At 41.9% G+C, this 26,457-nt stretch overlaps 1 protein-coding gene and 1 long non-coding RNA gene across 17 annotated transcripts in view; one reads left to right on the top strand and one right to left on the bottom strand.

The window, feature by feature from the left end:
- KCNH7 (potassium voltage-gated channel subfamily H member 7) overlaps positions 1–26,457 on the top strand; it is a 440,460-nt gene that overhangs the window by 377,838 nt on the left and 36,165 nt on the right. For 11 of the 16 annotated variants that reach the window (XM_053261635.1, XM_053261672.1, XM_053261663.1 and 8 more), the window contains 3 exons: positions 12,237–12,491; positions 14,041–14,246; positions 19,907–20,003. In XM_053261635.1, the coding sequence (XP_053117610.1) occupies positions 12,237–12,491; positions 14,041–14,246; positions 19,907–20,003 (558 nt within the window). The remainder of the gene's footprint in view (positions 1–12,236; positions 12,492–14,040; positions 14,247–19,906; positions 20,004–26,457) is intronic. The other 5 variants (XM_053261721.1, XM_053261646.1, XM_053261653.1 and 2 more) reach the window with 2 other exon arrangements.
- Positions 1,332–23,943, bottom strand: LOC128329889 (uncharacterized). The gene is made up of 3 exons (XR_008309839.1): positions 23,500–23,943; positions 7,169–7,335; positions 1,332–1,900 (listed from the first exon to the last, which is right to left on the bottom strand). It is a non-coding gene; the product is annotated as an uncharacterized LOC128329889 (long non-coding RNA).

Here is a 26,457-nt window from a genome sequence, read left to right as displayed (position 1 = left end):
AAGTCAACAAAAATATATGTTGTTAACTTCTGGAATAGATTGCATTTCAATCATTAAATTTAAGGCTTAGCTCAAATGGCAGATTCCCTAGTGGCAAAGTGAGTACTATAACATTTAACCAGATATGGCAAGAGAGGCTCCAAAAGGAGGGGATACTGGCCTGCTTCACACTATCATTTAGCTCTAGATTAATGTGAGTTGCTGACATTAGCGAGATGGTGTGAACCCACACCAAGGTGGTTCATGGCCCAAGGTGAATCTGAGATTCCTACCTTGGCATCAGTTTCCACCTTGGTGTACCAATCATGCTAATGTCAGTAACCCCACATTAAACCTAGATACAAATGATTGTGTGAACCAGGCCCACTAAGTAGCACAGAGATTTCATACTACAGTCCCTCTTTTGCACTCTGATCCTGCTAGACCTCCATCCATTTGTTGAGATTGGCATCAGTTAGCACAGGAATCAGGGTAATCCCTATTTGGCTTGTAAATGTCCAACATCCTGGATCGGCAAGTTTGGCACTCTAATTCAGAACAAATTCTGTAGGCACCTGTATCATTAGGGCAGAATTCACACTTTGAGGATAAGAGCATCAGATCCTCAGGAAGTTGCAACACAACCGTGGTGGCTCTAGAGCTCTGTCCTGTATGACCCCCCCTCTATAGCAGCTCTGCGCCAAAGCACTCCCAATTTTGCTGGATAAAACTCTCAAGAGGCCATTCAAGTTGGTATAACCTCATTCAATTATTTTTGATATTAAATAACATAAATGCCGCCAACAAAGGGCATGGTCGTCTTTCATTAAAAGATGTGACATCTAGTTTGAGATGTGCATTACTTTAAATAACATCTCCAAACTGAATGCTGTTCAGCTGAAGCATTGCACAGTGTAAAATTTGATGTGTTAGAAAGCAGTCTTGAATTGGTTGCTTATTATCCAATATTTTTGGAGTTGCATGTTGAGAGGTCAGTCAGTCATCCTGATATGCAACTCCACAAATATGAGATGACATAAAGTAGTCACTTTACATCCAATAAGCAACAACAATAGCACAGTTCTGTGGCTTCTTATGTAATATTTTTATTTCTTATGCTTTCATGAAAACTAATTCCCCTAGTTTCTGAACAATAATTGAATGAATGACTTCAATATACATTTAAAGATATATATTTCTATACACCTTAGTACAAGGTTGATATGCCGTCTTATATATGCTGTACTTATGAAAGATTTGTCTCTTCCCTGTCTGCTTCATATCTTAATACATGGAATAACACCACCCTCTGGTAAGAGCAGGAGGTATTTATATCCAATTTAATTCCACTGTAAAAAAAGAATATCCATGTTAACTGTTGAGTTTAAAACTTTTGTAATGCTTTCTGATTTAAGCTGTAACCTTTTCTGCATGACAATGTGATAGATAACAGAGGAAATAAATATTGGCAAGATCAGCCGTGGGGCAACAGAAGAGAACAGAACTAAAACTATGCCACATTTATTATCCATGGTTTGACCCCACAACTCTGATCGCTCATCTCCGCCCAAAAAAGGTCCTGTGCATATATAGTTAGTTGTTCTGTAGGATTGTCGCATTCAGATGAAACTGTCATGCCCATTGCTCTGTGCTTTCTTTTGTGTTGGTGCTTTTTTGTTCACTCCACATGCATGCTCATAGCAAGGACCGATGGTGTTTCCCCCCCCTAGGTTCAGCACCATGTGCATATGTGATGGATTTGCATGTGCTTTGAATCGCTTGACTTTGCATGATGAAGAATCCTGTTCTCCATGTGACTTGTATGCAGAACTCCTGCTGACCAGGGAAAGGTTGGTGGAAGTGTGCAAACCCAAAGGCAGACTACTTGAGGATTGTTGGGTGTCTTCGAGCAATTTCAATTCTGTAAAGTAAAATCCAGGACCATAACTGTTCCAGCATGCTGTGAAAAACTAACACATGCATTACTTAATTACTGTGTGTGTGTGTGTGTGTGTATTAATACATATTAAAGGAAACAAATAACTTTTTACCAAAGCACTTAGATAAATGTAACTGCTTTCATTAAACAAAGCTTTAAGATATTTTTATTGAGAGAGTACAGGTAATATTCTTCTTTGTCCTATTTTAAATGGCTCAAACATAAAAGAAATCTTGTCATTATTATGCTGAGATACACGTAAAGCCTAATTAATTTGTTCAGTTATTTCTCTCTGCTTCATTTTTTCATTTCTTTTGTTGTACATTTCATTGTGTATTCCTCCCCCTGCAAACGGTGCTGCTGATATAATTATGCACAAAGACTGAATAAATAAGATTTGGGATTTACTCTAATCTGGATCAAAATCCTCATAGAAAATTAACATAATTTAAATATCACCCATACTTTAGGCACTGGCAAAGATGCAGTTGTAAAAATATTGCTTCCTAGAAGCACAAGCGCACAAATCTACTTTTTAGGTACCAATTGACCTGACACCTGGATTATTGAAATGGGCAGGAAACAGGAGTCACCTCCTTCTCCATGTGTGCTGCTGTTCACAGAACCCACCATCCCCCTCCTCTTTCTCCCTTGGTCCCTACTTCATTCATTTTCCAGCTCAACAAACTGTTGCGCTCTCATTCTAAGATGATGGTTGGCTACCAGCTGAAGCATAGCCGCTGCCTCCACTGCAGGAGCAGAGGGAAGTGCATTGTAGAGAAGATATCAAAATGTGTAAATGAGAACAGGATCTGTCCTTTCACTGGTGTGCTTAGTTTCCAGCTCTTCCTTCAGTCTGAAAATCAAACTAATTTAAAACAAAAAAACCAAAAACAGTTGCATCACTGCCTCTAATCCTCTGCCAGCCCCTCAGATTCACCATATGAGTTTGTTTCAGATCTTGTTTGGTGTTCTGTTCTGTTCCTCTCTCTCCCTCTGTGCTGTCAGTCCAGTATTGACTGATAACTGCATGCTGTGATATTCACTATAGAAAGAAGCAATTTTGAAGACACTGGTATGGTTTGGCTTTTGAGCCAGGCATGTGTTTTCTTCCCTTACTGCCATATTCTCGCAGATTCTCATACATCAGATTGATCACATTGATCTGTTTTATGTAAAAGTTCAAAATAAGTGAAACATTTTCTGGGCAGGATCTGAAGAAATGCTACATTTCAGTTACCTGCTTAAATGCAGCCTAGTTGCCATTTTCTTATTGGTTAGGTTGTGAAGTTTTTGGCACCCTAGCTGGAATAGTGAGGTCATCTCCCCCCCCCACTCAATACATGTACTAGGCACACCAAGTGCCTCGTTTTTTGTCAAAAAGCAGCGCGCACAGATCCTCCAAATGCTTTTCAATCATAATGCAAATGTTTACCTCTACAAAGGTCACCGTTCACACAACCCTCACTGTGAAGCAGCCCTATTTACACTGATGGGACCTCTCTGGGCTAAATGACTGATGTGTAGTAGCTGGTGTGATAGTAAGTGACTAATAAACCTCATCTCACTCTATTAGCACCCATAATTAAAGCCCAGAGACATATGTTTTGGGCAGTATATACATATTTTTAATTAATTAATTAATTAATTAATTAATTAATTAAAACAATATGTAGTACAATCAAGATATAAATACCATAAATAAAAAATAATAGGAGGTAATGCAATGCAAAGCTAAGTAAGACGTATCTAACCATTGTTACTCTATTCTAAGATACTTCTTAAATTAGTTACTTAGCTTCGCATTGCAAGTAAAAAGCAAATTAAGTAGATTTCAATATTAAACTATATAGAAACTCTAAAAGAAAAATCCTTTAAATTATGGATATTGCTTAAATCAGTATTTATTTCCACCAGAAAAGGAAATTAAACTCCTAGATTGAATATTTTCTTAATGATTGGATGGGGTGATCTGGATCCTTCTAGCATCATCAAAGTGATGGAATATGGAAGCACGGAAGATATGGGAAGATTCTATTTATTTCCCTAGCTGTTCGGCTATCATTTTCTGCCAAACTTTAGAGATAGAATAGCATTTGTTGAGACAACTGCTTATCAGCAGCTAAAACATGTCTTGACCTACTTTTCTGTTAAAGGGAAGAATCAACAACTATGCTGAATTTCACAGGTAAACAAGCAAATAAATAGGTGCAGAAATCTCAGTAAAATGTATTGACGGAATCCACAACACCTAAAAATTCCTAAAAAATTACCCCTTTGCCCAATTCCTTTGGGGGTTGGTTGGTAGTTGGCACCCAACCCATTTTGGTGCCCCCTAGCCCTTGAAAATTAGGCCACATCAATTCAAAATGAATCAAATTCGAATTGATCTCAGATTTGAGTCAGCAGATTCAAGCTCAAATTGAATAGCAAAAATCAATTCATGCATATCCCTATCTATTATTATACATGCAAAGGATAGTGCTTCATGAAATGCTGTTACATTGAATTTAATAGCAGCAATAGTGTAATCTTAGTTGAAAGCACAAATAGTGAGAACGTATCAACAGACTGAATTACAAAAATCCAAAGTAAAGTTAGCATTACCCACCATCCAAGTAGTGCATTTATCCTAATAAACAGCCCTTATTCAAGCTCCAGGTTCTGGTGTTACATCAGGGCTGCTCAACTTCGGCCCTCATGCAATGCTGGCCTACAACTCCCAGAACCCCTGGCTATTGGCCACTGTGGCTGGGGATTATGGGAGTTGTAGAGCAAAAAAACCGGGGGTGAGGGGGGCTATGTTGAGCAGGCCTATATTACATGAATGCAATGAATACACATTCAGCAGGAAATCCAGACATTTCCCCAGAGACAGTTGCTTTCACGTGGTTCTGTAACTCACACTATCAGGAATTATATTGCAGAAGATATGGCAGTAGACAAGTTGCATCAGCATACAACCAATTATAGCAATTTCAGAACCATGACATTGTTTGTATACAGAATGGTAATGATAAGAAGTATGATTGGTACATTGTATAATTTGAGATAGTTATGCTTGGTTGTGTCAAGTCCTTCCCTTCTTTCCTCACTTCAAAATATTTTCTTAAGCAAAAGGCTTCAGGAATTCAGTGGCAATGTTTGGAATTACTTATATAAGCAAGGAGTAACATACTGAAGCAAGGAAGAGCTGGTTCTATAAATGTAGTTTTGCTACATTTGGATTAAGACAGAATGTTTGGTGGTATTCCCATCACATCCACTACTGGTTTTTGATTTAGACTTCTTCTCATGTTACATTTTCCAATGTATGTTCTTAAGTCACAGGTCAAGAAGCGTCAGGAAGATGCATAAATTTGTAAGTGGATATACTGTATGTCTCTTGTATTCTTCCACTAAAGACACAGACAAAGGCAAGATGGTCCTCTGAAAGTGTTTGGAGCTTAGAGATATATCTGATAGTTTACAAAATCATCTTCCAGCTGCTTACCTTGATGTAGCTTAAGAATGCATTAGGAGACATCATGACCTTTAATGAAATAAGGAGAAAAATCTTTAAAATACAAACCCTGTGACATAAGCTCCTTTTGGAGGGTTTACTTAGGACTAGATTACTAACAATAATTTTGTGTTAAATATACCAGTCAGTTGTTGATCTGACCAATTCTTTTGACTAATGTCAAAGGCTCATGTTCAGAGTTTTAAATACCAAATAAGAAATGTGCCAAATACCAAGTGCCAAAAGAAAAATGAAAGCCAAAAGATGTCCAATGCCATTGCTTCGGACACTGAACCAAAATATAGAACATTCTGTTACAGGACAATGTATTATGTGGTATGTTCTCTTACAGAACAACCAAAATGGCATAACCAAGTCAGTGCCAATGAAATTCAGTGGAACTTCTTTCTTCTGTGAAATATGTTTGCATGAATTATTCTTCAGATCCTGTATCAGCCAAGATCAAGAATAGCTTTCATCAACGTATATTTTAAAAATCTGCTTTAAAATATATGTGCAGAATTCAAGTCTTGTTTGTGAATTTTGAAAGTTCATTTGATGTAGTGCTGTGATTAGTAGTAGATGCATGAGATGTCTTTACCCTTGGGTATTTGTTCAGCAAATTCATGATGGCCTTTATGTATCCCTTGGTGTCAGTTCCAAACCCTTTGTTGGGCTCAGTGATATGGAATTATGCCATTTGTGCTTATATGTTCTTCAGTGCTTGTGTTACCTTAGAACAATGATGAACCTATATAAGTTCATCTGCAGGACTGACTCTTAAAGTCACAGATGTCAGGTAACAATGAATTAGAATGAGCAGCCTTTATGGCTGGGATAGGAAACCTTGGCTCTCCAGCTGCTGCTGAACTACAACTCCCATCATCCCCAGCACCATACATTGGCTGGCGATGATGGGAATTGTAGTTCAGCAGCAGCTAGAGCACCAAGGTTGCTTACCCCTGCTTTTCTACTGAAGGCCTAGTATCAGAGGCGTAACTAGGGAAAACGGCGCCCGGGGCAAGCACTGAAATGGCGCCCCCCGTGCCCCCCGCCCCCCAACATACTACATTATACTTAGGTTTTTCCTCACAAGTGCCTGCCGCCGCCAAGCCAGGCCACTGACTGGCCACCAGGTGCCAGCAAAGCAATGGGGGGGGGCGGGCGGCGCGGAAGGGACCGCTTGTGGGGGAGGGGGTGCCGACGCGCTCCCTTGACTGCTGCAGCGCTGCTGCACTGAGCAGGAAACATTTGTATTAACAAACAAATTTTAAAAAAATTTAAAAAAAAAAGTTGTCATGGCGGCGCCCCCCACGTGACCAGAAAATATGGCGCCCGGGGCACGTGCCCCCCCTGCCCCCCCATAGTTACGCCTCTGCCTAGTATGAACATAAGATGAAAGTGATTGGCAGTTGTCTGTTTTTAAATTTGACTGCTTCACCATCACAGAGGTCATGGAAGGCAAAAGAGATTGGAATTTGTGGACCTGTACTAGCAGCCAACTAAATCTTTGCAATGTAACAGGTAATGTTTGAGGAGCATGTTAAAATCAGCACCTTCAATTGCACATGGAAGACCATAGGAATAAAATGTGGTGCTGGAGCAAAGTGGATAATATACCATGAAGAGGCAGGCCACTAAGTCCTGCAGCAGCTGCAGCTTCTGGACATATAGTAAGGCTAGCCCCACATGCAATGGGCTACAGATTTATGAAGCATCAGATTTATGAAGATGTGAATGATACTCACCAGGTCCTGACTGGGTAGAAAACATTCCAGTCCCTTTCCAGGATGGACCAAGTCTGGATACAACTTTAGCCAGTGGTGATATAGGTATGAGGGTTCAGACAGGTGACCATCTTAATAGAATATAATGTTTGATTTATTATCCACCAAGAGCCTTCAGACTAGAAGGCCTCCAGAACAGAAAGGGAGGAAAGGAGAAAGGAAGGAATATCACTGTTCTGTATTCATTACAAGCACATTAAGTAAAATGTCTAAGATCCGCACATTATGTCAAAATTGAGACTATTTTAGAGTGGTTCTGAAAACCTGTACTCCTGAATTATATTTCTTGGAAGTAATCCAGCAGTGCCTGAGGTGATTTTAAATATTTTACCCATAGGCAATATAAAATAGTCAACTATTCCAAATGATTAAAATAGTCAACTGTTCTTAATGACTAAGCATATCTAACATTAGCCAGTTTGGTGGGGGGGAGGACTGCTGTTGGCCTAGATAAAATAAGGTCATTCTTGGTTCCACTATCTGGAAACTTTGTTGAAACTTATTTGGTTTAATGAAACGTTTTCAGTTTGTGAGTACCTCCTCAAAGATAGGTTAATGCAGATTGGTTTACTTTTAGTATGTATTTTAACCAGCTTCTTAAAAACACTAATGTGAGATAAAAGATCTGGGTTGAACTCAACAAACTGTGAGCAGGAAAGAAAGCAAAAGCTTGTGTAAGTGTTCATGGAGTACTATGAGAACTATCGCAGTTCTCAGACTTTTACTTGTACAAACCCTTATGCAGGCAGAAGATGACACTATAGTTAGATTTCATTTCATTTTTCTTACACAGCTCTCTAATGCATGATATGAAATAGCACTTCCCTGAGCACAACATGTCTTCTATATCTGGAAGGGCAGCTCTAGTCTGGATTCAACCCATTATTTTTCTGCTATTACAATTAATCTTAAAGAGTTTGATTCAAAGCCCATATCAGAACCACCTATTCACATCTAAGGATAATGAAAGTCCCTGTATCCAGGGCAGGGAGAAGGGAGGAGCTATCACTTTTTGCCTTCTGCAGATCCAGTCATCCAATCATCACATGACCTATAGTGCATCATTCTACCAACTCTTTCCTCCAACTTTTTAACCTTCCATTCCTCTAAGAGTTTTGGAATCATCTACCATTGCTACCTTGTTCTGGGTGGAGCTTCCATTCAATCTAATCACAAGAAACCTGAGAACTGAACTAGCTGTGGTTGGTTATTCTACTCAGGGGCACAGAGGATCTCCCATTGCTGTGGTATGGCCTTTTGTGTGCAGGTCCTTGGATGCAGGTCCTCATCCCTAAGAAGTTTATATAGCTCAACAGTATCTGAAAAACCTTGATTTAACAACTTGCGGGGTGTGACCAGATACAATATAACAAGATGAATTAGTTTTCTTCTCAGTGATAGTGTAATATTTAAATACATCAGCCAAGGGTTTCAACAGGGATTTTCAAAGACAAGTGGTTATTTGAGGCCTCAGATTGTATGAAATAGTTCTTGAAACCAATGGGGCTCAGGGTGCTCCCCAAAAAAGGCAGTTTTAAGGACAGTGGAATTCTAAAGAACTGGTATTCACAAAAATTGACTGACTCACATACTGCACAGTGAGTTGCTTGACTGAGCAACAAGGATGCTCACTGCTTCTGCAGCACTTTAATCCCTGCTGATGCGGCTCGTGGAGGTGGAGAAGAGGCTCTGTGGCTACAAATAGTGTGGCCTTCCACTATTATTCCCAAATTCCCCATGAAAGTAGCAGTCTGATGTATCTACCTGCTGTGGTGTAGCTAGCATAATGTGCTGGTAGAGCAGTAAATATCCCTGATGCTCAGCATTCAGTGGCATGTCCTAAGATGGAGGAGGCATTAGTAATTGTTCAAAACAATTGCTTAAGCAAGCCAAACCATTTTACTATGATCACTGCTTTGTTAGATGTTATGACCAATTAAGTGCCTTTCATTTTAATTTTTGTTTTTTTACTTTGCCCTTTGCTAGCTTCTTCTAAAATTTATGTGATAGTGTCCTAACCAGGGGTGCCATTTCAGGAGTTTGTGGTTGGGAGACTGTGACTCAGACCATATATTATTACTCCTCATGAGCATCTATATTTTTAGCCAGCTCACAGTCTCTACACACCAAGTTACTGTTGTTAAAGAACAATAGTTGGATTGCAGCTCAGCAGTCAAGCACATTCTTTGCATGCAGAAAGTCCCAAGGACAGGGAAAGGACTAAGACCCCTGCCTGAAGCCCTGGAGAGCTACTGCTAGTCAATGTGACATTACTGACCTGGATGGTCTGACAGTACAAAACAGCTTCATGTGGAACAATTAAATGGGCTTACATGGTAGGCAGGCATGCCCAAGACACAACTCTTGCTGGGAAAGGTGACTAATATAACCTCTAGCAGGGTATTAAAATGTTCTTAAAATACACTGGGTGTTTGTTTTTGCAATTTAATCTCTAATACATCCAAAAGTGGGCTTTTGGACCCAACTGAGAATCTTGCCCATCCTACACCCCCACCACCCACTGAAATCTGGAATAGCGCCTCTGGTTCTGGATCCACCTTTTGTATGAACAAATGTTACAATAATACTCTCTCTTCATTCACAGTAAAAGTTGTATTGTTTACTTCCAATCACTGAAACAAATCATATTCTATTTACGGTTGCAGTGTTCCATTTCTTGACTCATAGCCTGGCTTTGTGAAGTTTTATTCTCATGTCAAAAATCTGGTCATTCATTGTGTATGTTGCTCTTGTTGTTGAGACTGGGGAAATGGGGTTAACATTTTTGTTGTGAATCTTAAACAGCTGCACAGACCTTTATTGTGCTGAAATTTTAAAAAAAACACTGTACTAGAACAACTATACTGTTTTTTGCACTACATAGTTAACTTGTATTGGATTAGTGCTGTATGTGTGAACATCCCACATTTTTTAATGTAATGGATCAGTGAATTGAACTGATAGGCAAAAAAAAAATCCTGTTGATTTTATTCATGTTAGCCCTACAAAATCAATTTTTGTCTTCAGATATGCTATGTGTAAATATCTATGTTCAACTAGCTTATTTCATTCATCCAAATGTGCAGATAAGGTAGGTTATCAGGTATGTGCGAGAGAAGCACACACAAAGTTCAGAGCCATTCAATCAGTAGTTGAAATGGAATTGGAAGGAACCTGCATCTCTCAGGCCTAACCAGATGTAAAATTCTGCCCACAGGACCACTTTGGCTGTGATACAACTGCCATAGCCAAAAGAGGTAGTCTAGTAGCTTAAGAACCTTTGCCTGATAAAATTAGAAATACCCTTTGCATAAGTTAGAAGACAAGCCAGATAGGAATGCAAAATAATTCACATTCAGTTCCAGCTTAGGACAATGCTTATGCAAAACATTGCAACCATTACCTATTGGACATGGAATACTGCTTTACACAAGAGCTCAAGAATCTCAAATGACCAAAACATGACCAGAACAATGCAAAGTAAAGAGTGGGGGGTGCATGTGATTCTCCAGGCCTAAGCCTCTCCCTTACTCTTAACTTGCCAGCCAAAACACTGCTGTTCCCACCAGGGAAACAGACTATTAAGAGGTCCACATATGTGCTCAAGCATGGTTACATTCTTCTGGTCAAACAAAATAAGAGACAGCAAACAAAGACTTGTCTCAGACCCAAACTGGGCTCTGGAGAGACTTGAACTAACAAGTTCTTCTCACTGCTTTCGACTTCCTCCAAAGCCCAGTGCAACTGCAGGAACAAACTACCTGCCCTTGTCTCAAGGTCAGGCAGGGTTGGTGGTGACTAGAAAGTTTGGCTGGATACCAAGGCCAATTAAAATGTGTGGAGTAGAGATGTGCACAAGCCGAGGTTCGTGCCCCGGTTCAAAGCCGAACCGGTTTGGCAGTTTGAATGCAGCACCGTGGGATGTGTGTGAGTGGGAACTTTAAAAGTGAGTAAAGCAGTTCCTTACCTGCTTGCCTGTGGCAGCATGCAGCATGTGCATGCACAGTGGGAAGAGCACCACCACAGCAAGAAGCTGCACGGAGCAGCAGGTGAGCAGGTAAGGACCTGCTGTATTCACTTTTAAAGTTTGCGCTCATGCCCCCAATACCGCACTCAAACTGCCAAACTGATTTGGCTTCAAACTGGGGCACGAATCTCGGTTCGTTCACATCTCTGCTGTGAAGACCTAAGGCCATTCCTTACCTCACTCTTTGTAGAGCAGCACATGGCTCACGGAAAGGAGGCATGCTCCTTCCCTAAGCTCAGCCTGACCTCAAGCTTGCCACGGGCGGGATAACAGATTTTTCTCTTTACCTGCCCAAGGCGAGTCTGAACAAGCCACTACCTCTGTGTATGTGAAGAGCAGCAAGCTACATCAGAAGCAATTTGGTTGACTTGCCTTTGGCAGGCCCTGCTCAAGCCAAGTCACAGCCTTTGGCCCGAGGTAATCTTGGCCCTTTTCACCCCACTAGCCACACCTGAGTTGGGATTAAGACACTGGTAGGCTGTCTTTTGCCCAGTTGTCTGGAATGCTAGAAGGAAGGCATTACTTCTCCCTACAAAGTCTCTGCAGTTCACAAACTTTCCCTCATTTTACCTATTGCCCAGCAAAATGACATCCCTTTCACTAGTAATTTATACATAGTTCCAATTTGGCAATCTAAGCTGCAAGTACTGGTTTAGTTAAGACCCATTCACTTTCTGGCTACAAACTCATATGTATGGATATCTAGATGTTATTATTCTGATTCAGTTATGCAAATTTTTAAAATTTCAGCTGCCACAAAGCAGCTGTGTTAGAATCTGTTACCCACACCAATTCACAGATTAACTTTCTGATTATATTTGGACCCCATGCTGTTGCAAATTGTATGCTAGTCAGGTTATCTGGACACTTGTCAGTAAATCAGGAGGGTCCTTACTATCTTTAATCTGAGTGTCTCTCAGATGGACAAGAAGAAGATATCCAAAATCCAATGTAGGCCAGTTTTGTACTATATTTGTACTAAATTCTCACTTTGTTTTCATCAGGTCTTAAAGGGATTTCCAGAATGCTTGCAAGCTGATATCTGTCTCCATCTCAACCAAACTTTACTTCAAAACTGCAAAGCTTTCCAGGGGGCCAGTAAAGGCTGCCTCCGGGCTTTGGCCATGAAGTTTAAAACAACACATGCGCCTCCTGGGGACACGTTAGTCCACTCTGGTGATGTTCTGACTGCGCTTTACTTCTTGTCACGAGGCTCCATTGAAATCCTCAAGAATGACATGGTTGTGGCCATTCTTGGTAAGCATTCAGAAACGTTATAAATCTGGAAAAAGCACACTTGTTTCTACAAAATAATTACCTATTTAGACAAGAGGAATGTAATGTATTCTAAATCTGTCAAAATTAAAAGAAAGAAACTTCCTGATATCACATCTATTGTGTTTTTTAAAAATAAAGTAAATGTAGATTGCAAGAGTTTTGTGGCAAAGAAAGATAAGGCACTATCTAGTCAAATTAAGTAGCAGATCTTAATCTCTTGGTTTAAATAGATGTATAAATCCTATTGATTTCAGCTGGAGAATTGTATATACTTAAATCTCCATCACTGAAATGAGTAGGATATAAGAGAGTTTAACTTTGGCTGGATAGTGTCCATTACATTTTCATAGTTCCAGATGCTTTTGACACATTAAGGCTATACTCACAAGCAGCCCAACACTGGCTTGGGCAGCCCAGCCTGGGTTAGGCTGCTCGTATGCAGCGCCAGGATCCATGCAGATCCCAGTATGGATCCCGGTGCTGCTTGCCTGCCTAACCCTACTTTGAAGCCCTGCCCTTAGCTGAGGCTAACCCATTCTTCATCCAAGGAGTTCAGGGAGATATATACACATCCTCCTGTTTATCATCACAATAACCTGTGAAGTGGATTACCTGAACATTAGTGCCTGGCCCAAGGTTACCCATTGAACCTCATGCTGAGTGAAGACTGGAACCTAGGATCCTGAATCCTAATTCAATATAACCACTATACCACTCTGGTTCTCATTATGCAATTATTTCCAGATTTTACTCTCCCAAATGTAAATCAAATATTTGCATTGTACATACTCTTCAGGGAGTCCACACTTTTTGAGCCAGTGGGTCTTTCTTCTGAGTAATTATGCTTAATTCCCTGTTGTTCAAAGGAATAACTTCAACCAAAACATCTATTTTGTAAAAAAAAATCTTTAAAAGCTCTCATGTCATCCAGTGGTCTAAAAAGGGTCTAAAGGTGAGCTGTCAGACATACCAGAGGCTTGGGGCATGTGAAATTATTCAGAGGAAAATGAACCAATTCAGGATATCTTTCTGTCACCACTGTACATCCACAGCCCATCCCCACAGGATGCAGAGTTTCTGAAACTGATTTAAACATGCATCAGAACCACACATTGACATTTTTCCTGGACTGTATCACATCAGATTGCTTATGGTGGAAGCACATGTACTGTAAATCTTCCACAATTGAAGGAAAACCATGCACACACATCAGGAGAAGGCTAATTTAGAACTTATGTCCCAAACAAGCTATTTTTCTGTGTGCAGGAAATGCAAGTCTTTCTGTCTGCCCCTCACTGAAGTTGGAGTAGTCCAGTCTAGGGAAAACCAAACAATGTAATTCTGCTGCATGTATCAAACAGTGTGTTTGATCTAGCAGGCCTGAGTAAAATTTATTTGCAGAAGTTAACCACTGGTCTTAAATGCATGTTTGGAGAACAATGTGGTGTTTCTTATTCTTATTGGGGGAAGGGGTCCCTATAGATTGCTTGTACATTTTATCTGCGTCTGTTTTCCATGATTGATGCAGGCAAAAATGATATTTTTGGAGAGATGGTACATCTTTATGCAAAACCAGGGAAGTCAAATGCAGACGTGAGAGCCTTAACCTACTGTGATTTGCATAAGATCCAGCGAGAAGACCTGTTAGAAGTTTTGGATATGTACCCCGAGTTTTCTGATCTGTTTCTCACCAATCTGGAGCTCACTTTCAATCTGCGACATGAAAACCCCAAAGTACGTAATTGTTATTTCTCCAGTTATAGCTATATTCTGTTGAATGAAAGTCACAGAAAAGTGAAATATAATGTCTAGATTTCCTCTCATTCACGAATAATAATGAATATCTTGAGGTTAATGGAATTAAAACAACATAGGAACTAAATCAAGTTGACATAAATAAAGCTGACAAATGATCCAGAATGACAAAATCTAGCAAAAAATGGTTACAAGACATATATTGATAAATACTGAGCCGGGTCTTATGATCAGTGATACCTGGTTTAGGAAGGGAAGCGGGGAGAGTGGGCTAAGCCCGCTTTCCCCGCACACGAGCAGGGCAGGAGCCCTGGGCAGCCGGATCGGCCGCCCACACGATTGCCAGCTCTGTGACAGAGCCGGCAGGGGCTGGGGAGTTCGGGGGCCACACAGCCCCCAGAAGCTCCAGTATGCCCTGTGCGAGCCTCCCCTCCAGGGCTACTCATAATCAGAAGTGCCATGGCTACTCACGATCAGAAGAACCGGGTTTGCGGAGCGCTCGCTCCGCAAACCCGGTTTAAGGGGAGGGGTACTTAGGTGGGTTAACCTCCGGAGGCAACCGGGCTCAGCTGCGAGCCCACGATCATCTGAAATCATGCTAGGCTCCCGTAGCCCGATTTCGGCTGATCGTGAGAATAGCCTCTTTGATAAATGGGAATGGGTTCAGAGGAGGGCAACAAAGACGGTGAGGGGTCTATGAGGAATGGTTGAAAGAGTTGGGTATCTTTAACCTGGAGAAGAGAAGACTAAGGCGAGATATGATAGCCATCTTCAAAGATCTGTCACATAGAAGAAAGAGCAGGCTTATTCTTTGTTACTCCTGAAGGTAGGACTATAGCCAATGGGTTCAAATTACAAAGAAGCAGACATTTCCTAACTGTATGGGTTGTTCAACAGTGTAACATTCTTCGAGTGCAGCAATGGGTTCTCATTCACTGAAGGTTTTCAAGCAGAGATTGGACTGGAATCTGTCTATCAGGGATGCTGCTGCACATTCCTGCACTGAGCAGGACATTGGACTAGAAGATCTCCAAGGTCCCTTCCAACTCTAAAAATTCTATTATTCTGGGTTTTCCCCCTTTTGAGATTATTTATTCATCTTATTCACCTAGGCCAGCTCTAGCCTGAGAGGCAAGATGCCTCTAAATACCAGTTGCAGGGGGGCAACAGCAGAAGAGAGGGCATGGTTCCAAAAGCCATTTTTGGAAGGGCAGTATATAAACCAAATAAATAAATAAATGCCCTCAGCTCTTGCGTGTGGCTCAGAGGTGCGCCTAGGTAATTTTATAGCTTGGACCTAAAGACTTTTGGAGGCCCCCCAACCCACCCACCCCCGTACTTTTAACACATTTTTAACATGATCACAACACCCGGAACAGACTAAAAAGGATTGTGGGGGGGCAGAAATGTGTGGAGGCCCTGGACTTCTGCCTGGAAGTCCAGGAGTAAGAGCACCTCTGTGTAGGCTTCCCAGAGGCATCTGGTAGGCCACTGTGGGAAACAGAATGCTGGACTCGATGGGCTGTTCTTGTGTTCTTATCAGTGAATGGCTGAGATGTGGAACAGTGTGTATGCATGTGTGTGTATTTAATCTTTTTTTTAAAAAAAAATGGGGATAAAAGGATAGTATCCTACAGGGAAAACTATACCCATTACATTAATAAGAAATACAACAAAAATCCAGCTCAGCCTTGATGTCTTGCATCATCTTTAAGGTGCAATTCAATTCTATAACTATAGATTGCCACATCTTAGGGCCAGACTAGATATGCAGTGACTTACATTAGTAAGAAGTGTGCTTATTCAAAAAGTTCAACTCCCCGCCTCCACGGCAAAAAAAAGAAAGAAAGAAGAAAAAAAAGAGGGATGAAGACAATTCTCATTGGACCAGAGTGTGCAGGGAATGGGAGATTATCTCTCCTCATAGCTGCTATATTCCCCTGAAGTGCCTATTTGCTGAAAACAGCTGCTATACAGCTTTGGGAGGCAATTTTCAAGCAGGAAAACAGCGTAGTGGGTAAGGACTAAACTTACCATTCCTGTGTGCCATGCTCCCTATTAGAATTCAATTTTGTGCGTTTGGGGAAGAAAAGAGGTACTTTTAGTAGTAAGCTTACCTCTTGGCCATACACTTCTGGTTTGGCCCTTGCTTATACTAATATTTGTTACTCCTTCTCAAATATTGAGCAGGTTCACACGTAACATGGAGCCAAGGTTTATTTTAGCTGGTTCATTTTATAAACTGCATTGCAGACTATCAACAAACTTAGGCTTCCTCAGGCCCTGCCCCCTCTTACCTCCCTGATGCAATTCCAGCCTTCTTTGCTCATGGCATCAAGAGGCACTTGACAACTAGAGCTGCGGCTTTGTTTTCCAGTTTGTCTGAGCTCGCATCTCAGCATAGGCAGAATGGGGGGGGGCAGGCAGGGCATGTGCCCTAGGCGCCACTGAGGTGGGGGTGCCACGCCAGTTCCTGCCACCCCATTGCCCACCTGCCCAGCCCCAGGGCCCCTCAGCCACTTGCCTCCAGCTCCGGCCTAGGATCAGAGCAGCCTGCAAACTGCAGAGCTCTTCTCTCCCCCCTCTCAGCTGATCGGCGGGTGGGCGGCACAAATATATAGTACTCAATGTATATCACTATATACTGTGAAGTGTGCATGTGTGTATTCAGTGAAATGTATTTCCTGGCAGCATACTTATTTTGAAATATCAGACTTAAATCCTTGGGGGCCTGGGATGTGTGGAGGCCCTGGACTTTGAGGGGCTGGGGGCCCATTTTAAAATCTCATCTTGGCCCATTCCAACCTTGCTATGCCCCTGGCGGTCACTACACATGGGTTTCTGCACAACACCTGCACAGAAGAAACTTCCATGTAGAAAATGTGTCTTTTGTAAATTGACCCTGAATTTTCCATCCATGACTGGGATATTTGAGAGTTAGAGTCAATAATAAAAGAACAGCACTGTTTGTGACAGGAAGGGGCAAATTACAATGATTTCTTAGTCTGACGGGCTGATTTTGGCCCTGGCAGAACTTGGCTGTCTGCTCCTGTTGCAAATGCCTCTGTCTAGTGTGGCAAACTAATGTATCCTCCTCCCTCTTGGTGTCAAAGTAAGCACTGGTGTGGTGAATGCACATATACCCCATCATGAGCCAACAGTCATCATAAGACAAAGGCTGGCAGGAATCATTCACTGGTATATAGACCCCACCACCACCACCACCTTCTTCTTCCCCTATTTTGCTAGTGGCTGTTTGGGCAGGTGATTCTCTAGGACAAAGTTATGTTTTTTAAAAAGAATGAGATGAGACAGAGAAAATGACACTTGGAATCCTCGATTAACTCCTGACTGTTGTTCTAAGTCTTTTACAGAGATGGCTCATGTTTTCAGGTTTTGATCAACAACCATGTCTAGATGGTATAGTGTTCCTTTTAACAAGGATTTCCAGATATTGTTGACTACAAGTCCCATCATTCCTGTTTGGACAGGGGCGCAATTTCAGTGCTTGCCCTAGGCGCTATTTTCCCTAGTTATGCCTCTGCATCTCAGTACGCTTGGGTGGCAGTAGCAGAAGAAACCAAGATTTAATTGAGTCATCAGTCTGGATATCACACAGAGCCAACCAAGATTATGCAAACTCACTGCACAACACTCAGGGAGATATTTTCAGGAGGCACCATGGGCTTCTTCAGAGAGAAGAGATAATTGGTGAAAATCCTCCTGCCCCTTGCACAATGGCCCAGCATTCATGTAGATGTCTGCACAGTACAGCATGATGCTAGTCCAGATAACTGGACTGCCAGTGTTCAGCAACCTGTGTTGCTAAAAACATTAGGAAAAAGTAACAACTTACGTTTTCCTAACATTTGTAGCAACAGAGGATTTATTGGAGCTGGGAGTGGGAATTAGAATCTAAAGCATGATCCCTCTACCCTTGGGAAGGGATTGCCATTTAGGGCTAAAGGGGACCTCCTTCCCACCTTCCTCCTCCTGACTGGTCCTCAGGTGGATGTGAATTGCAACATGCTGCTCATTATTTACAGTGGAGACCAATGCATGCCACCCATAAAGAAAATAGATCTCCCCCCCCCGCCACCGCAAGAACCCTACAAGTTACTCCTGACTAAGACTAGTGAGGGGTCCTGGGGTGGTCCAAGACACCTTGCTTCCTGGGGCAAAGGACAATATGATGCCCCGCAACTGCTGATGGATGCACCTGTGATGGAAGTAAGGGCAGTTCTTACTGCCCTCTGCCCCCTCCTCACATCCATGCCTGAGGTGACCTCCTCACCTCCCTCATGGCCCCTCACCTGCCTTGTCACCCCTGGTGACAAGTTTCCATTTACAAAGTGGAAATTGAAAATTGTCACTGCAGCCCTCTTTACATGGAAACTTCCCTGTGGTCAGTAAACATGGGTGGAAGGTAAATATAACCAGAGTTTACTTGGTCAGATCTCTGACGAAACAGGGGAATACGCAACTTCTCCACACCACTTAATGGGAGTGTTCCCACTTACACTTACCAAGTGTTCATACTTGCAATTTATATCCTAAATGGTCATTTTCATTCACTCTCCATAATGTCCTGTCAAGTGGTGAGCAGACATTAAGCACACACCTGCACCCAGTCAAAAATCTAGGCAAGCAGAGCAGCAGTAAAATCCTCCTTACTACTTAGCAACTACCCAGGAGTTGCCTGAACACTATAGTAAGTAGCCATTTGTATTTACTCAGATAATTGACTTACCAATTGGCTAGAGGCACATTGCGGTAATTTACCATTTGGAAATTATTCATCTGTACTCATCCAGAATGTAGAGAGCAAATGGGTCCAAAGTTTGTGCGATCAAACAGGATCCTGCCTTTGCAGAGCTAAACCAAACAGCCCCTCATACTTTGTTGGTCTGTTGGTTGGTTTGCCGGGAAGTTCCATTCAAAGTATAAGGAAGGGATTCAGTGTTTGAATGCCTGAGTTCACAAGATACACACAGAGTATTCAAACACTGGTTGCCCCATCTGCAGTTTAGAATGGTAGACCCTAGCATCACATATATCCCATGTGATTCTAGTTGTCTATTTTAGCTAATGATAAAAAAGGAGCCCGGTTTAGCTATGGAAATAATATCTCAATTTGACTAAATCAAAGGAGGAAGAGCTAGAAGGATAAAAACAAAAGAATGTATAATTTACCAGCCTTATTGTTATGCAATGCAACTTTTATCACCATTACTATGTAATTAAACATCATAGCTAATTATAATCAGCTACTACATTGCTGACTGCAATAATACACATCCCATAAGGAGTTGCTTTCAAATTTTGCTTCCCCAAACTTATTTCTTAGAACACATGGCAAACAGAAAATGATCAGTGCATAAACAAGCATACATTATTATTCAGAGTACAAGATGAAAAAGTCACTTTTGTTAAGTTATTTGCATGAAGATTAGCTTTCTCCTTTTTAACTTTCTCTTCTGTACCACTCATATACATCATCCAAACTGTGAGCTCTGCCTGGACAAGGACATCCTTTTCTTTTTTTCTTTTCTTTACTTTTCAAATCTATGTCAGTGTGTTTGAATAGTTTGATAAAATAAGTAACTCAAATGAGTCTAATGGGTCTCTCACTTATCAAGGCTGATCTCGCAATAAAGCCACAAGCCACGAATGATTCAGATGGCGACAACAAACTCCGAAGAAGGAAATTGTCTTTTGATAGTGAAATTAATAAAGGTAACTAATTCTTATTTTTAAAATATATTTAATAATGTTCCTTCAATGATAATTGCATATATACACACTAAGTGTTGGTCTGAGGCCACATTATTCATTAAGAGTCCTGAAACCCAGCTAGTTTGTCCCAAGGCGGCTTTATTGGAAAGCCCACAGGCATGTAGGATGACCTGAGGATGGCTATGCAGCTCAGTGGCGGATCATCGGCTTTGCATGCAGAAGGTCCCAAGTTCAACCCTTGGCATCTCCAAGTAAAGCTGGGAAAATTCCAGCCAGAAGCCTTGGAGAGCTGCTGCCAGTCACTGTAGACACTACTGAGCTAGATGGCCTTGGTAGAAGGCAGCTTCCTATGTTCCTATCTTGCCATGTTTTAATGTAACAAAAATTGCTCATTCAAATTCTTGCCAAGAATGTCTTGGCACGAATTAAGGTCTCTTCAATCCCCCTTAACACTCAACAGATTAGTTCTTAACTTCCCAGTGTCACATTCCAATCACTTTGTGAACCCATGAGGTGCTGACAGCAGCAGACGGCATTAAAGGATCTGAAAGCAAGTAACTAGTAGTCAGATTGGGTTACTGAAGACCTGCACTAGTGTCTCAGAGACAGCAAGAAGTTGATCTCTCAAGGTCAAAAGTCCAACTGAGTCCCTGTATTCCCAAGCAGCACCTGATTGTTGTCAGAGCTGCACCATCCCTCCAAAAGGCCATTAGACCACAATGGATTTAAAGCGGTGGTGCTCTGGCTCAGAGCTGTGTATTCTGATCTGTTGAATGGCCTCGAATTGCACCCTCCATTTCTCCAGCAGTGACCTGTAGAAAAACAAAGAGTCTTGGGATGGGTCAGGAGCTTGATTCAGATTCCTCATCTGAAAGGTCCACACTGCCATTTCCTTAGTCAGACTCTGGACAGCCCAGGTCATTTTCTCCACATTCTAAGAACATAAGAACAGCATTGCTGGATCATGTGCAAGGCCTATCTAGTCCAGCATCCTGTTTCACACAGTGGCCCACCAGATGCCTCTGAGAAGCCCACAGGCAAGAGGTGGGGGCATGCCTTCTCTCTTACTGTTGCTCCCCTGCAACTGGTATTTAGGGGCATCTTGCCTCTGAGGCTGGAGGTGGCCTATAGCCACCAGATTAGAGTCTTTGATAGACCTGTCCTCCGTGGATTTGTCTAAGCCTCCTTTAAGCCATCCAAGCTGGTGGCCGTCACCACATCCTGTGGTGAAAAAGAACTGAAAAAGTACTTCCTTTTGTTCATCCTAAATTTCCTGGCCATCCATTTCATGAGATGACCCTTGGTTCTGGTGTTGGCAGGAGGGGAATTCCCTCTATCCACTCTCTCTACTTCATACATAATTTTATACACCTCTATCATTTCTCTCTGTAGTCACCTCTTTTCCAAACTAAAAAGCCCCAGATGCTGTAGCCTTGCCTCATAAGGAAGGTGCTCCAGGCCTCTGATCATCTTGGTTGCCCTCTTCTGCACCTTTTCCAGTTCTACAATGTCCTTCTTAAGATATGGTAGCCAGAACTGTATGCAGTACTCCAAATGTGGCTGCACCATAGATTTGTATAGGGGCATTATAAAATTAGCATTTTTGTATTTTCAGTGCTCTTCCTAATGACCCCTAGAATGGAATTTGCCTTTTTCACAGTTGATGCACACTGTTGATGCCTTTGGCAAGCTGTCCACTACAGATTCACCCCAGAATCTCTCTCCTGGTCAGTCACTGATAGCTCAGACCCCATCATTGTATATGTGAAGTTCACTGCTTACCCAAAGTTATAGATCATTTATGTGTAAGTTAAGTTAAAGAGCCCTTGTCCCAGTTCAGATCCCTGGGTACCCCACTTCTTACTTCCATTCTCCACATGAACACATCCCTGGCACATCAGCTAGAGAAACATTTTGGAAGTCTCTGATGCAGAGTAAGAAGCTCCAGCTGAAAAAACTAGTGGAACTCTGTGCATACATGGAAGAGTACAGCTAAAGGCTTCTTGGATCTTGGTATCTCTCTCTACCTAATGTGATTTTAAAATATATTTTCTGTTTTATTCCAGCAGCTTCAGAGATCAGTACACTGAAATTAAGCCATTATTCAAGTACTCTGAAATTGCTGGTGGCAGTGCTTGAATTAGAAAGGAGGCTAGAAGGGACTTGGCCCATGTACCTATTTTAATGGCCCCCTTAGCTACTTGTTAGGGGATGGAAATTTTAGATTTCATTAAAGACCTTCCTACTTTGCCTTCCATGCACTGGCTGATGTTGAAAATAGTGTGTTTTCAAATATATGTATAGCAACAGTGTGTCCTAGATGGAGAGGTCTTTAGCTCAGGGTCTTATTGTTTAATGGATTGACATTACCTTTCCATCAAAGAGGCATCTTTGAAGCTCAAAGCCAACAATGACAACAAATCTGTCAAGAAAATGCCCCCATGAAATATTTAAGCTGCTCTTCAAGGGGGAAAAAAATCTGTTGACAGAGGTGACTTGCCTGAATGACCTTCACATTTCATATGAGAAAATATCCTTTGCCACCTGAAGGAGAAATAAAATAACTTTCTCTCCCAGGCCTGCTGTGGAATTTTTGGGAGCTGCTTCAGAGTGGCCAATGAAGGGCTTTTACCAGTTCAGATCTTAAAGTACAATAGAGTGTGCTGGACTAGAGATTAGCAAGACCTGTAGATAATAATGAAACTTGTCACTTGCTGTTTTGCTGCTATCCCACAAGTGATGTGAGGTAATACGAAAGTTCTGTCTGTGGTATGTCATGGTTCATTTATACAAGCAAGCCCACAACTTCATGCTGCAGTCATCAAGTGATGAATATGCATGTGTGAACCTATCCTAGAAAAAGGTAGCAGTTTTTCTTAGTACTCACACGGGCTTTCTTAGGAAGCTTTCTCTCATTTTGAGATTCCATGGTCCTAGAGCCAAGCTTTCCAACATTTGGTCCCCAGAAGTTGTTGGACTACAACTCCCATCATCTCCAGCAACAATGTCTAAATGATGGATGAAGGGCATTGTAGTGCAATGTCTGGGAACCCCTATCCTAGAGAATTTTTTTTATAATGCTGGTCCGTTTTTTCAGCTGCTAATGAATAAGACTTTTTGGAATCTTATTTCCCCTATCAATGGTATAAGGACCAATATATTAGTCTTAGCTTTTCTTCCCGCTGAAACATGGGGTGGTGTTTATCTCAGCCCTCACTTCATCTTAGCCTGATCTGGTTGTTGCTATAGCAACTATTTCTGCAGTAGCTTCATACAGAATTTAAACAATATCTGCACAGCTCTTTTATCCTTTCTCTTTAGTACCATAACCACTTAATTAGCCAAGAGTAGAACAATTAATTCAGCAATGCAATTTCACTTCATGACAAATCTTTGTTCGGTATCAAAGCAAGGCTGTAAGAACATCTTAAATCTCAGATATCTTTGGCAGCCAAGTTCACAACACATAGCTGATCTTAGATCCCGTTATCAATACCTGTACTGCAACTTTGCACTTTTCATGGCATCCTCAGCTTGTGCTTAATTCACTGACTCTGAACGTTTTACTGAAGGGATTCCCTAACAGCCACTTGATCTTTGTTTGAGATAACTCTTTATCTTGATCCAGCTGCCTTAGAGGTTTGTAATATTATCCTTCTTAGCATCTTTTCCTGGGAAGTAGCTGATGATTAGACAGTAGAAAATGGTATACCTATGTTGAAGAACACCAGGCATTAGGAGACCTCAGCATTTATAGTATGTCAATAATAGTGACCTACTTTACAGGATTGTTATAAAAGAGGTAATAATATTGACTTACTTTGCAGGAGTGCTTTAAGATAATGGCCTGATTCAAACATTACATCGAGCCAGAATCGAGTCCTGGGTTCACACATGCTCCCTCCCTCCAAAGGATTCTCCTTCCAGTCCTGACTTAGAACCAGCCAGCAAGGGCAGTGTGAACTAATCATCACAAACTAAGTGGAGATCTACCCCATCCCCCAGTAAATGCTGGGAAAGATGCTACTTTCTTGGGGTCTTACTTTCTTAAAGAAATTTGGCAAATAATTTGGATTTCAATACAGTTCTCATTACAGCACCAGATTAGTTGTTACTGTAGATGAAAACATGGGCATGACACTGGTTAAAGGGAAGAAGAAAAAATGCTTTCCTTAAAGTCAAGCATTGGATTGTATCCTCTATTATATTGAGTGGGCGGGCGGGGGCATGATTTTTCACCCGGCCTCTTTCCCTGTGCAGCCCCATGTACTTGCCAAGTGTTTGCTCCTGGGGTTTTTTGTTACTTCCAATTCTATTGTTCTAGCATAGACTATAGGATGGTAATCTAGTTAATACATATTTATCGCCTGCCAGATGCAGGTTGAAGCTAGAGGTGTGCGAGCAAGCTTGGTTCGAGCCGAATCGGTTTTACGGGTTTGGGGTCAAACTGGAGTGGCCTTGGGTGGTCCAAGTTTGAGTTGAACCAGGCCTGGTTCGAACTGAGCTGGCTCAGAGCAATACTGGTAAAGGGGAATCTGATGAGGATTTCCCTTTACCAGTTCAGGCAGGGGCAGGGGGGCTTTCCTAAGTATAGAGGGGGTGGGAGGGGAGTAAGTTTGTACTTACAGGTATGAGCCACCATGGCAGCAGCTACCACGGTGGGGGGGAATGGGGGGCAGCGACTCTCCCCATCCCCGCCGGCCTCCCCCTGAGTAGCCTGGGTTGCTGGCAGCCCAGTTCGGACCGCTGTGCACGCATGCGAGCCATTTTACTGGGTATTTTCAGTATAGTTATTATTCAATATATTTTGTTGACTATGTGTGTGCCAAGCCCCTAAGGTTTGACCCATTAAGCATAGGAAGCTGAGATTGAGATCAATCTTGTATTCAAAAGATGTAGAATAATAACAACACTAAAAAAAATACCTAGAATGTATAGAGATCATTCACAACACTTCAGAAACGTTGCCTCAGGATTTTTTTTTAATAATGCTCTTGTAAAAGATATACTGGTATTGTTTACCTGGTGCTGAAGTTGAAGGAAAAAGCAGCTGACATAAAGCCAGCTAGTAGGTTTGTGGCTAGTGTGAGATCTGAATGGAGGGACCTCCCAAATAACACCTTTTAGGTGCTGCACTGCACCCTCTCATTTGCTCTGTAAGCACATATCTGTGGTGCCCCTGTTCCCTGCCTGTGGTTAATTCTGCACTGGATTGCAAGGCGTGATTTGCAATGATATCACATAAAAAGTGGGCTGATGGGCCTGTCTTGGGCAATGGGTTGGATAGGATGGGTTCCTAGGCCCATTTCACACGTTTATCATCACATGATAACTAACAATGTTATATGATGACTTGCATAAATGAATGGGCCCTCACAGATATAACAGGATAACATATAACATATCTCCTTGGTATATTACCCCTTACGCAGTTCTTTCGATTGAGTCATTTCACACATTCAGCTGCCAGCCCTCAAATATAGAGAAATCAAGAAGTTTAATAAACAAACAAGTTCTGGTAAGAACTAACCTGCCTATTTTCCTTTCACTATCCCTACAACTGAACTAAATTTGGTCCAAATCAGTTAGTCAGTTCACAAGTTAGCCCACTTGACCATGCGTCTGCCATCTTGAACTGGCTTAGATGACATCTTCACAAACTATGTGTTTGAGGTATCCTTATGTGTCTACAGCTGTATCAAATGTGGTCCAAATCGGTTCCCACTTACACCTTAAATGTTCACATGTCCGCCATCTTGAATCAGGGTAGATGACATTACAAACTACACCCTTGAGCCATCACTTTGTATCTCTACACCTGTAGCAAATGTGGTTCAAATCACTTAGACAGTCCACGTTAGCCCATTTGTGCCTCAAACGTTCACACATCCACCATCTTAAATCAGGGTGGATGACATAATCACAAACTACACCTTTGAGTTGTCCCTATGTGGCCCTACAAATGTACCTGATTTGGTTCATATTGGGCCCAGCATTGTGAAGTTGATAGTGGGAGATAGACACACGGACAGACACAAAAAATGCTGGGTAGGGATGTGCAAACTGGTTTGGGGGCTTGTGGTTTGGGGGTTTGTAGTCAAACTGACCACCCCCCAGTTCCGTCCAGACCGGAACCGAACACTCACCCACCACCAAGTCCGTGGATTTAAATAAATAAATAAATAAATAAATAATTTTAGTCCCCTTAGCCCCTTCGAGGGGCTTCCTAAAGGTACTAAAATTCTTTATATACCCCTGGGCCATGCCAGGGCTCACAGAGGCCATTTGAGTATGCGCGGCAGCAGGAAAAATGGCTGCCACGCTGATTTACAAAGGCCCGAACAGGCCCAAAAGGAAGGTTTTACAGGCCACGGCAGTGACAAACGAGGCCTGTGGGGGGAGGGGAAACCTTCACACGCGCGCGCGCACACACACACACACACACGGCCTTTAG

The sequence above is a fragment of the Hemicordylus capensis genome, chromosome 1, assembly GCF_027244095.1.
Source record: "Hemicordylus capensis ecotype Gifberg chromosome 1, rHemCap1.1.pri, whole genome shotgun sequence".
NCBI classification, from domain to species: Eukaryota; Metazoa; Chordata; class Lepidosauria; order Squamata; family Cordylidae; genus Hemicordylus; species Hemicordylus capensis.
The sequence above is the reverse complement of the archived record's forward strand: the minus strand, read 5'-3'. Positions and strand labels throughout refer to the sequence as shown.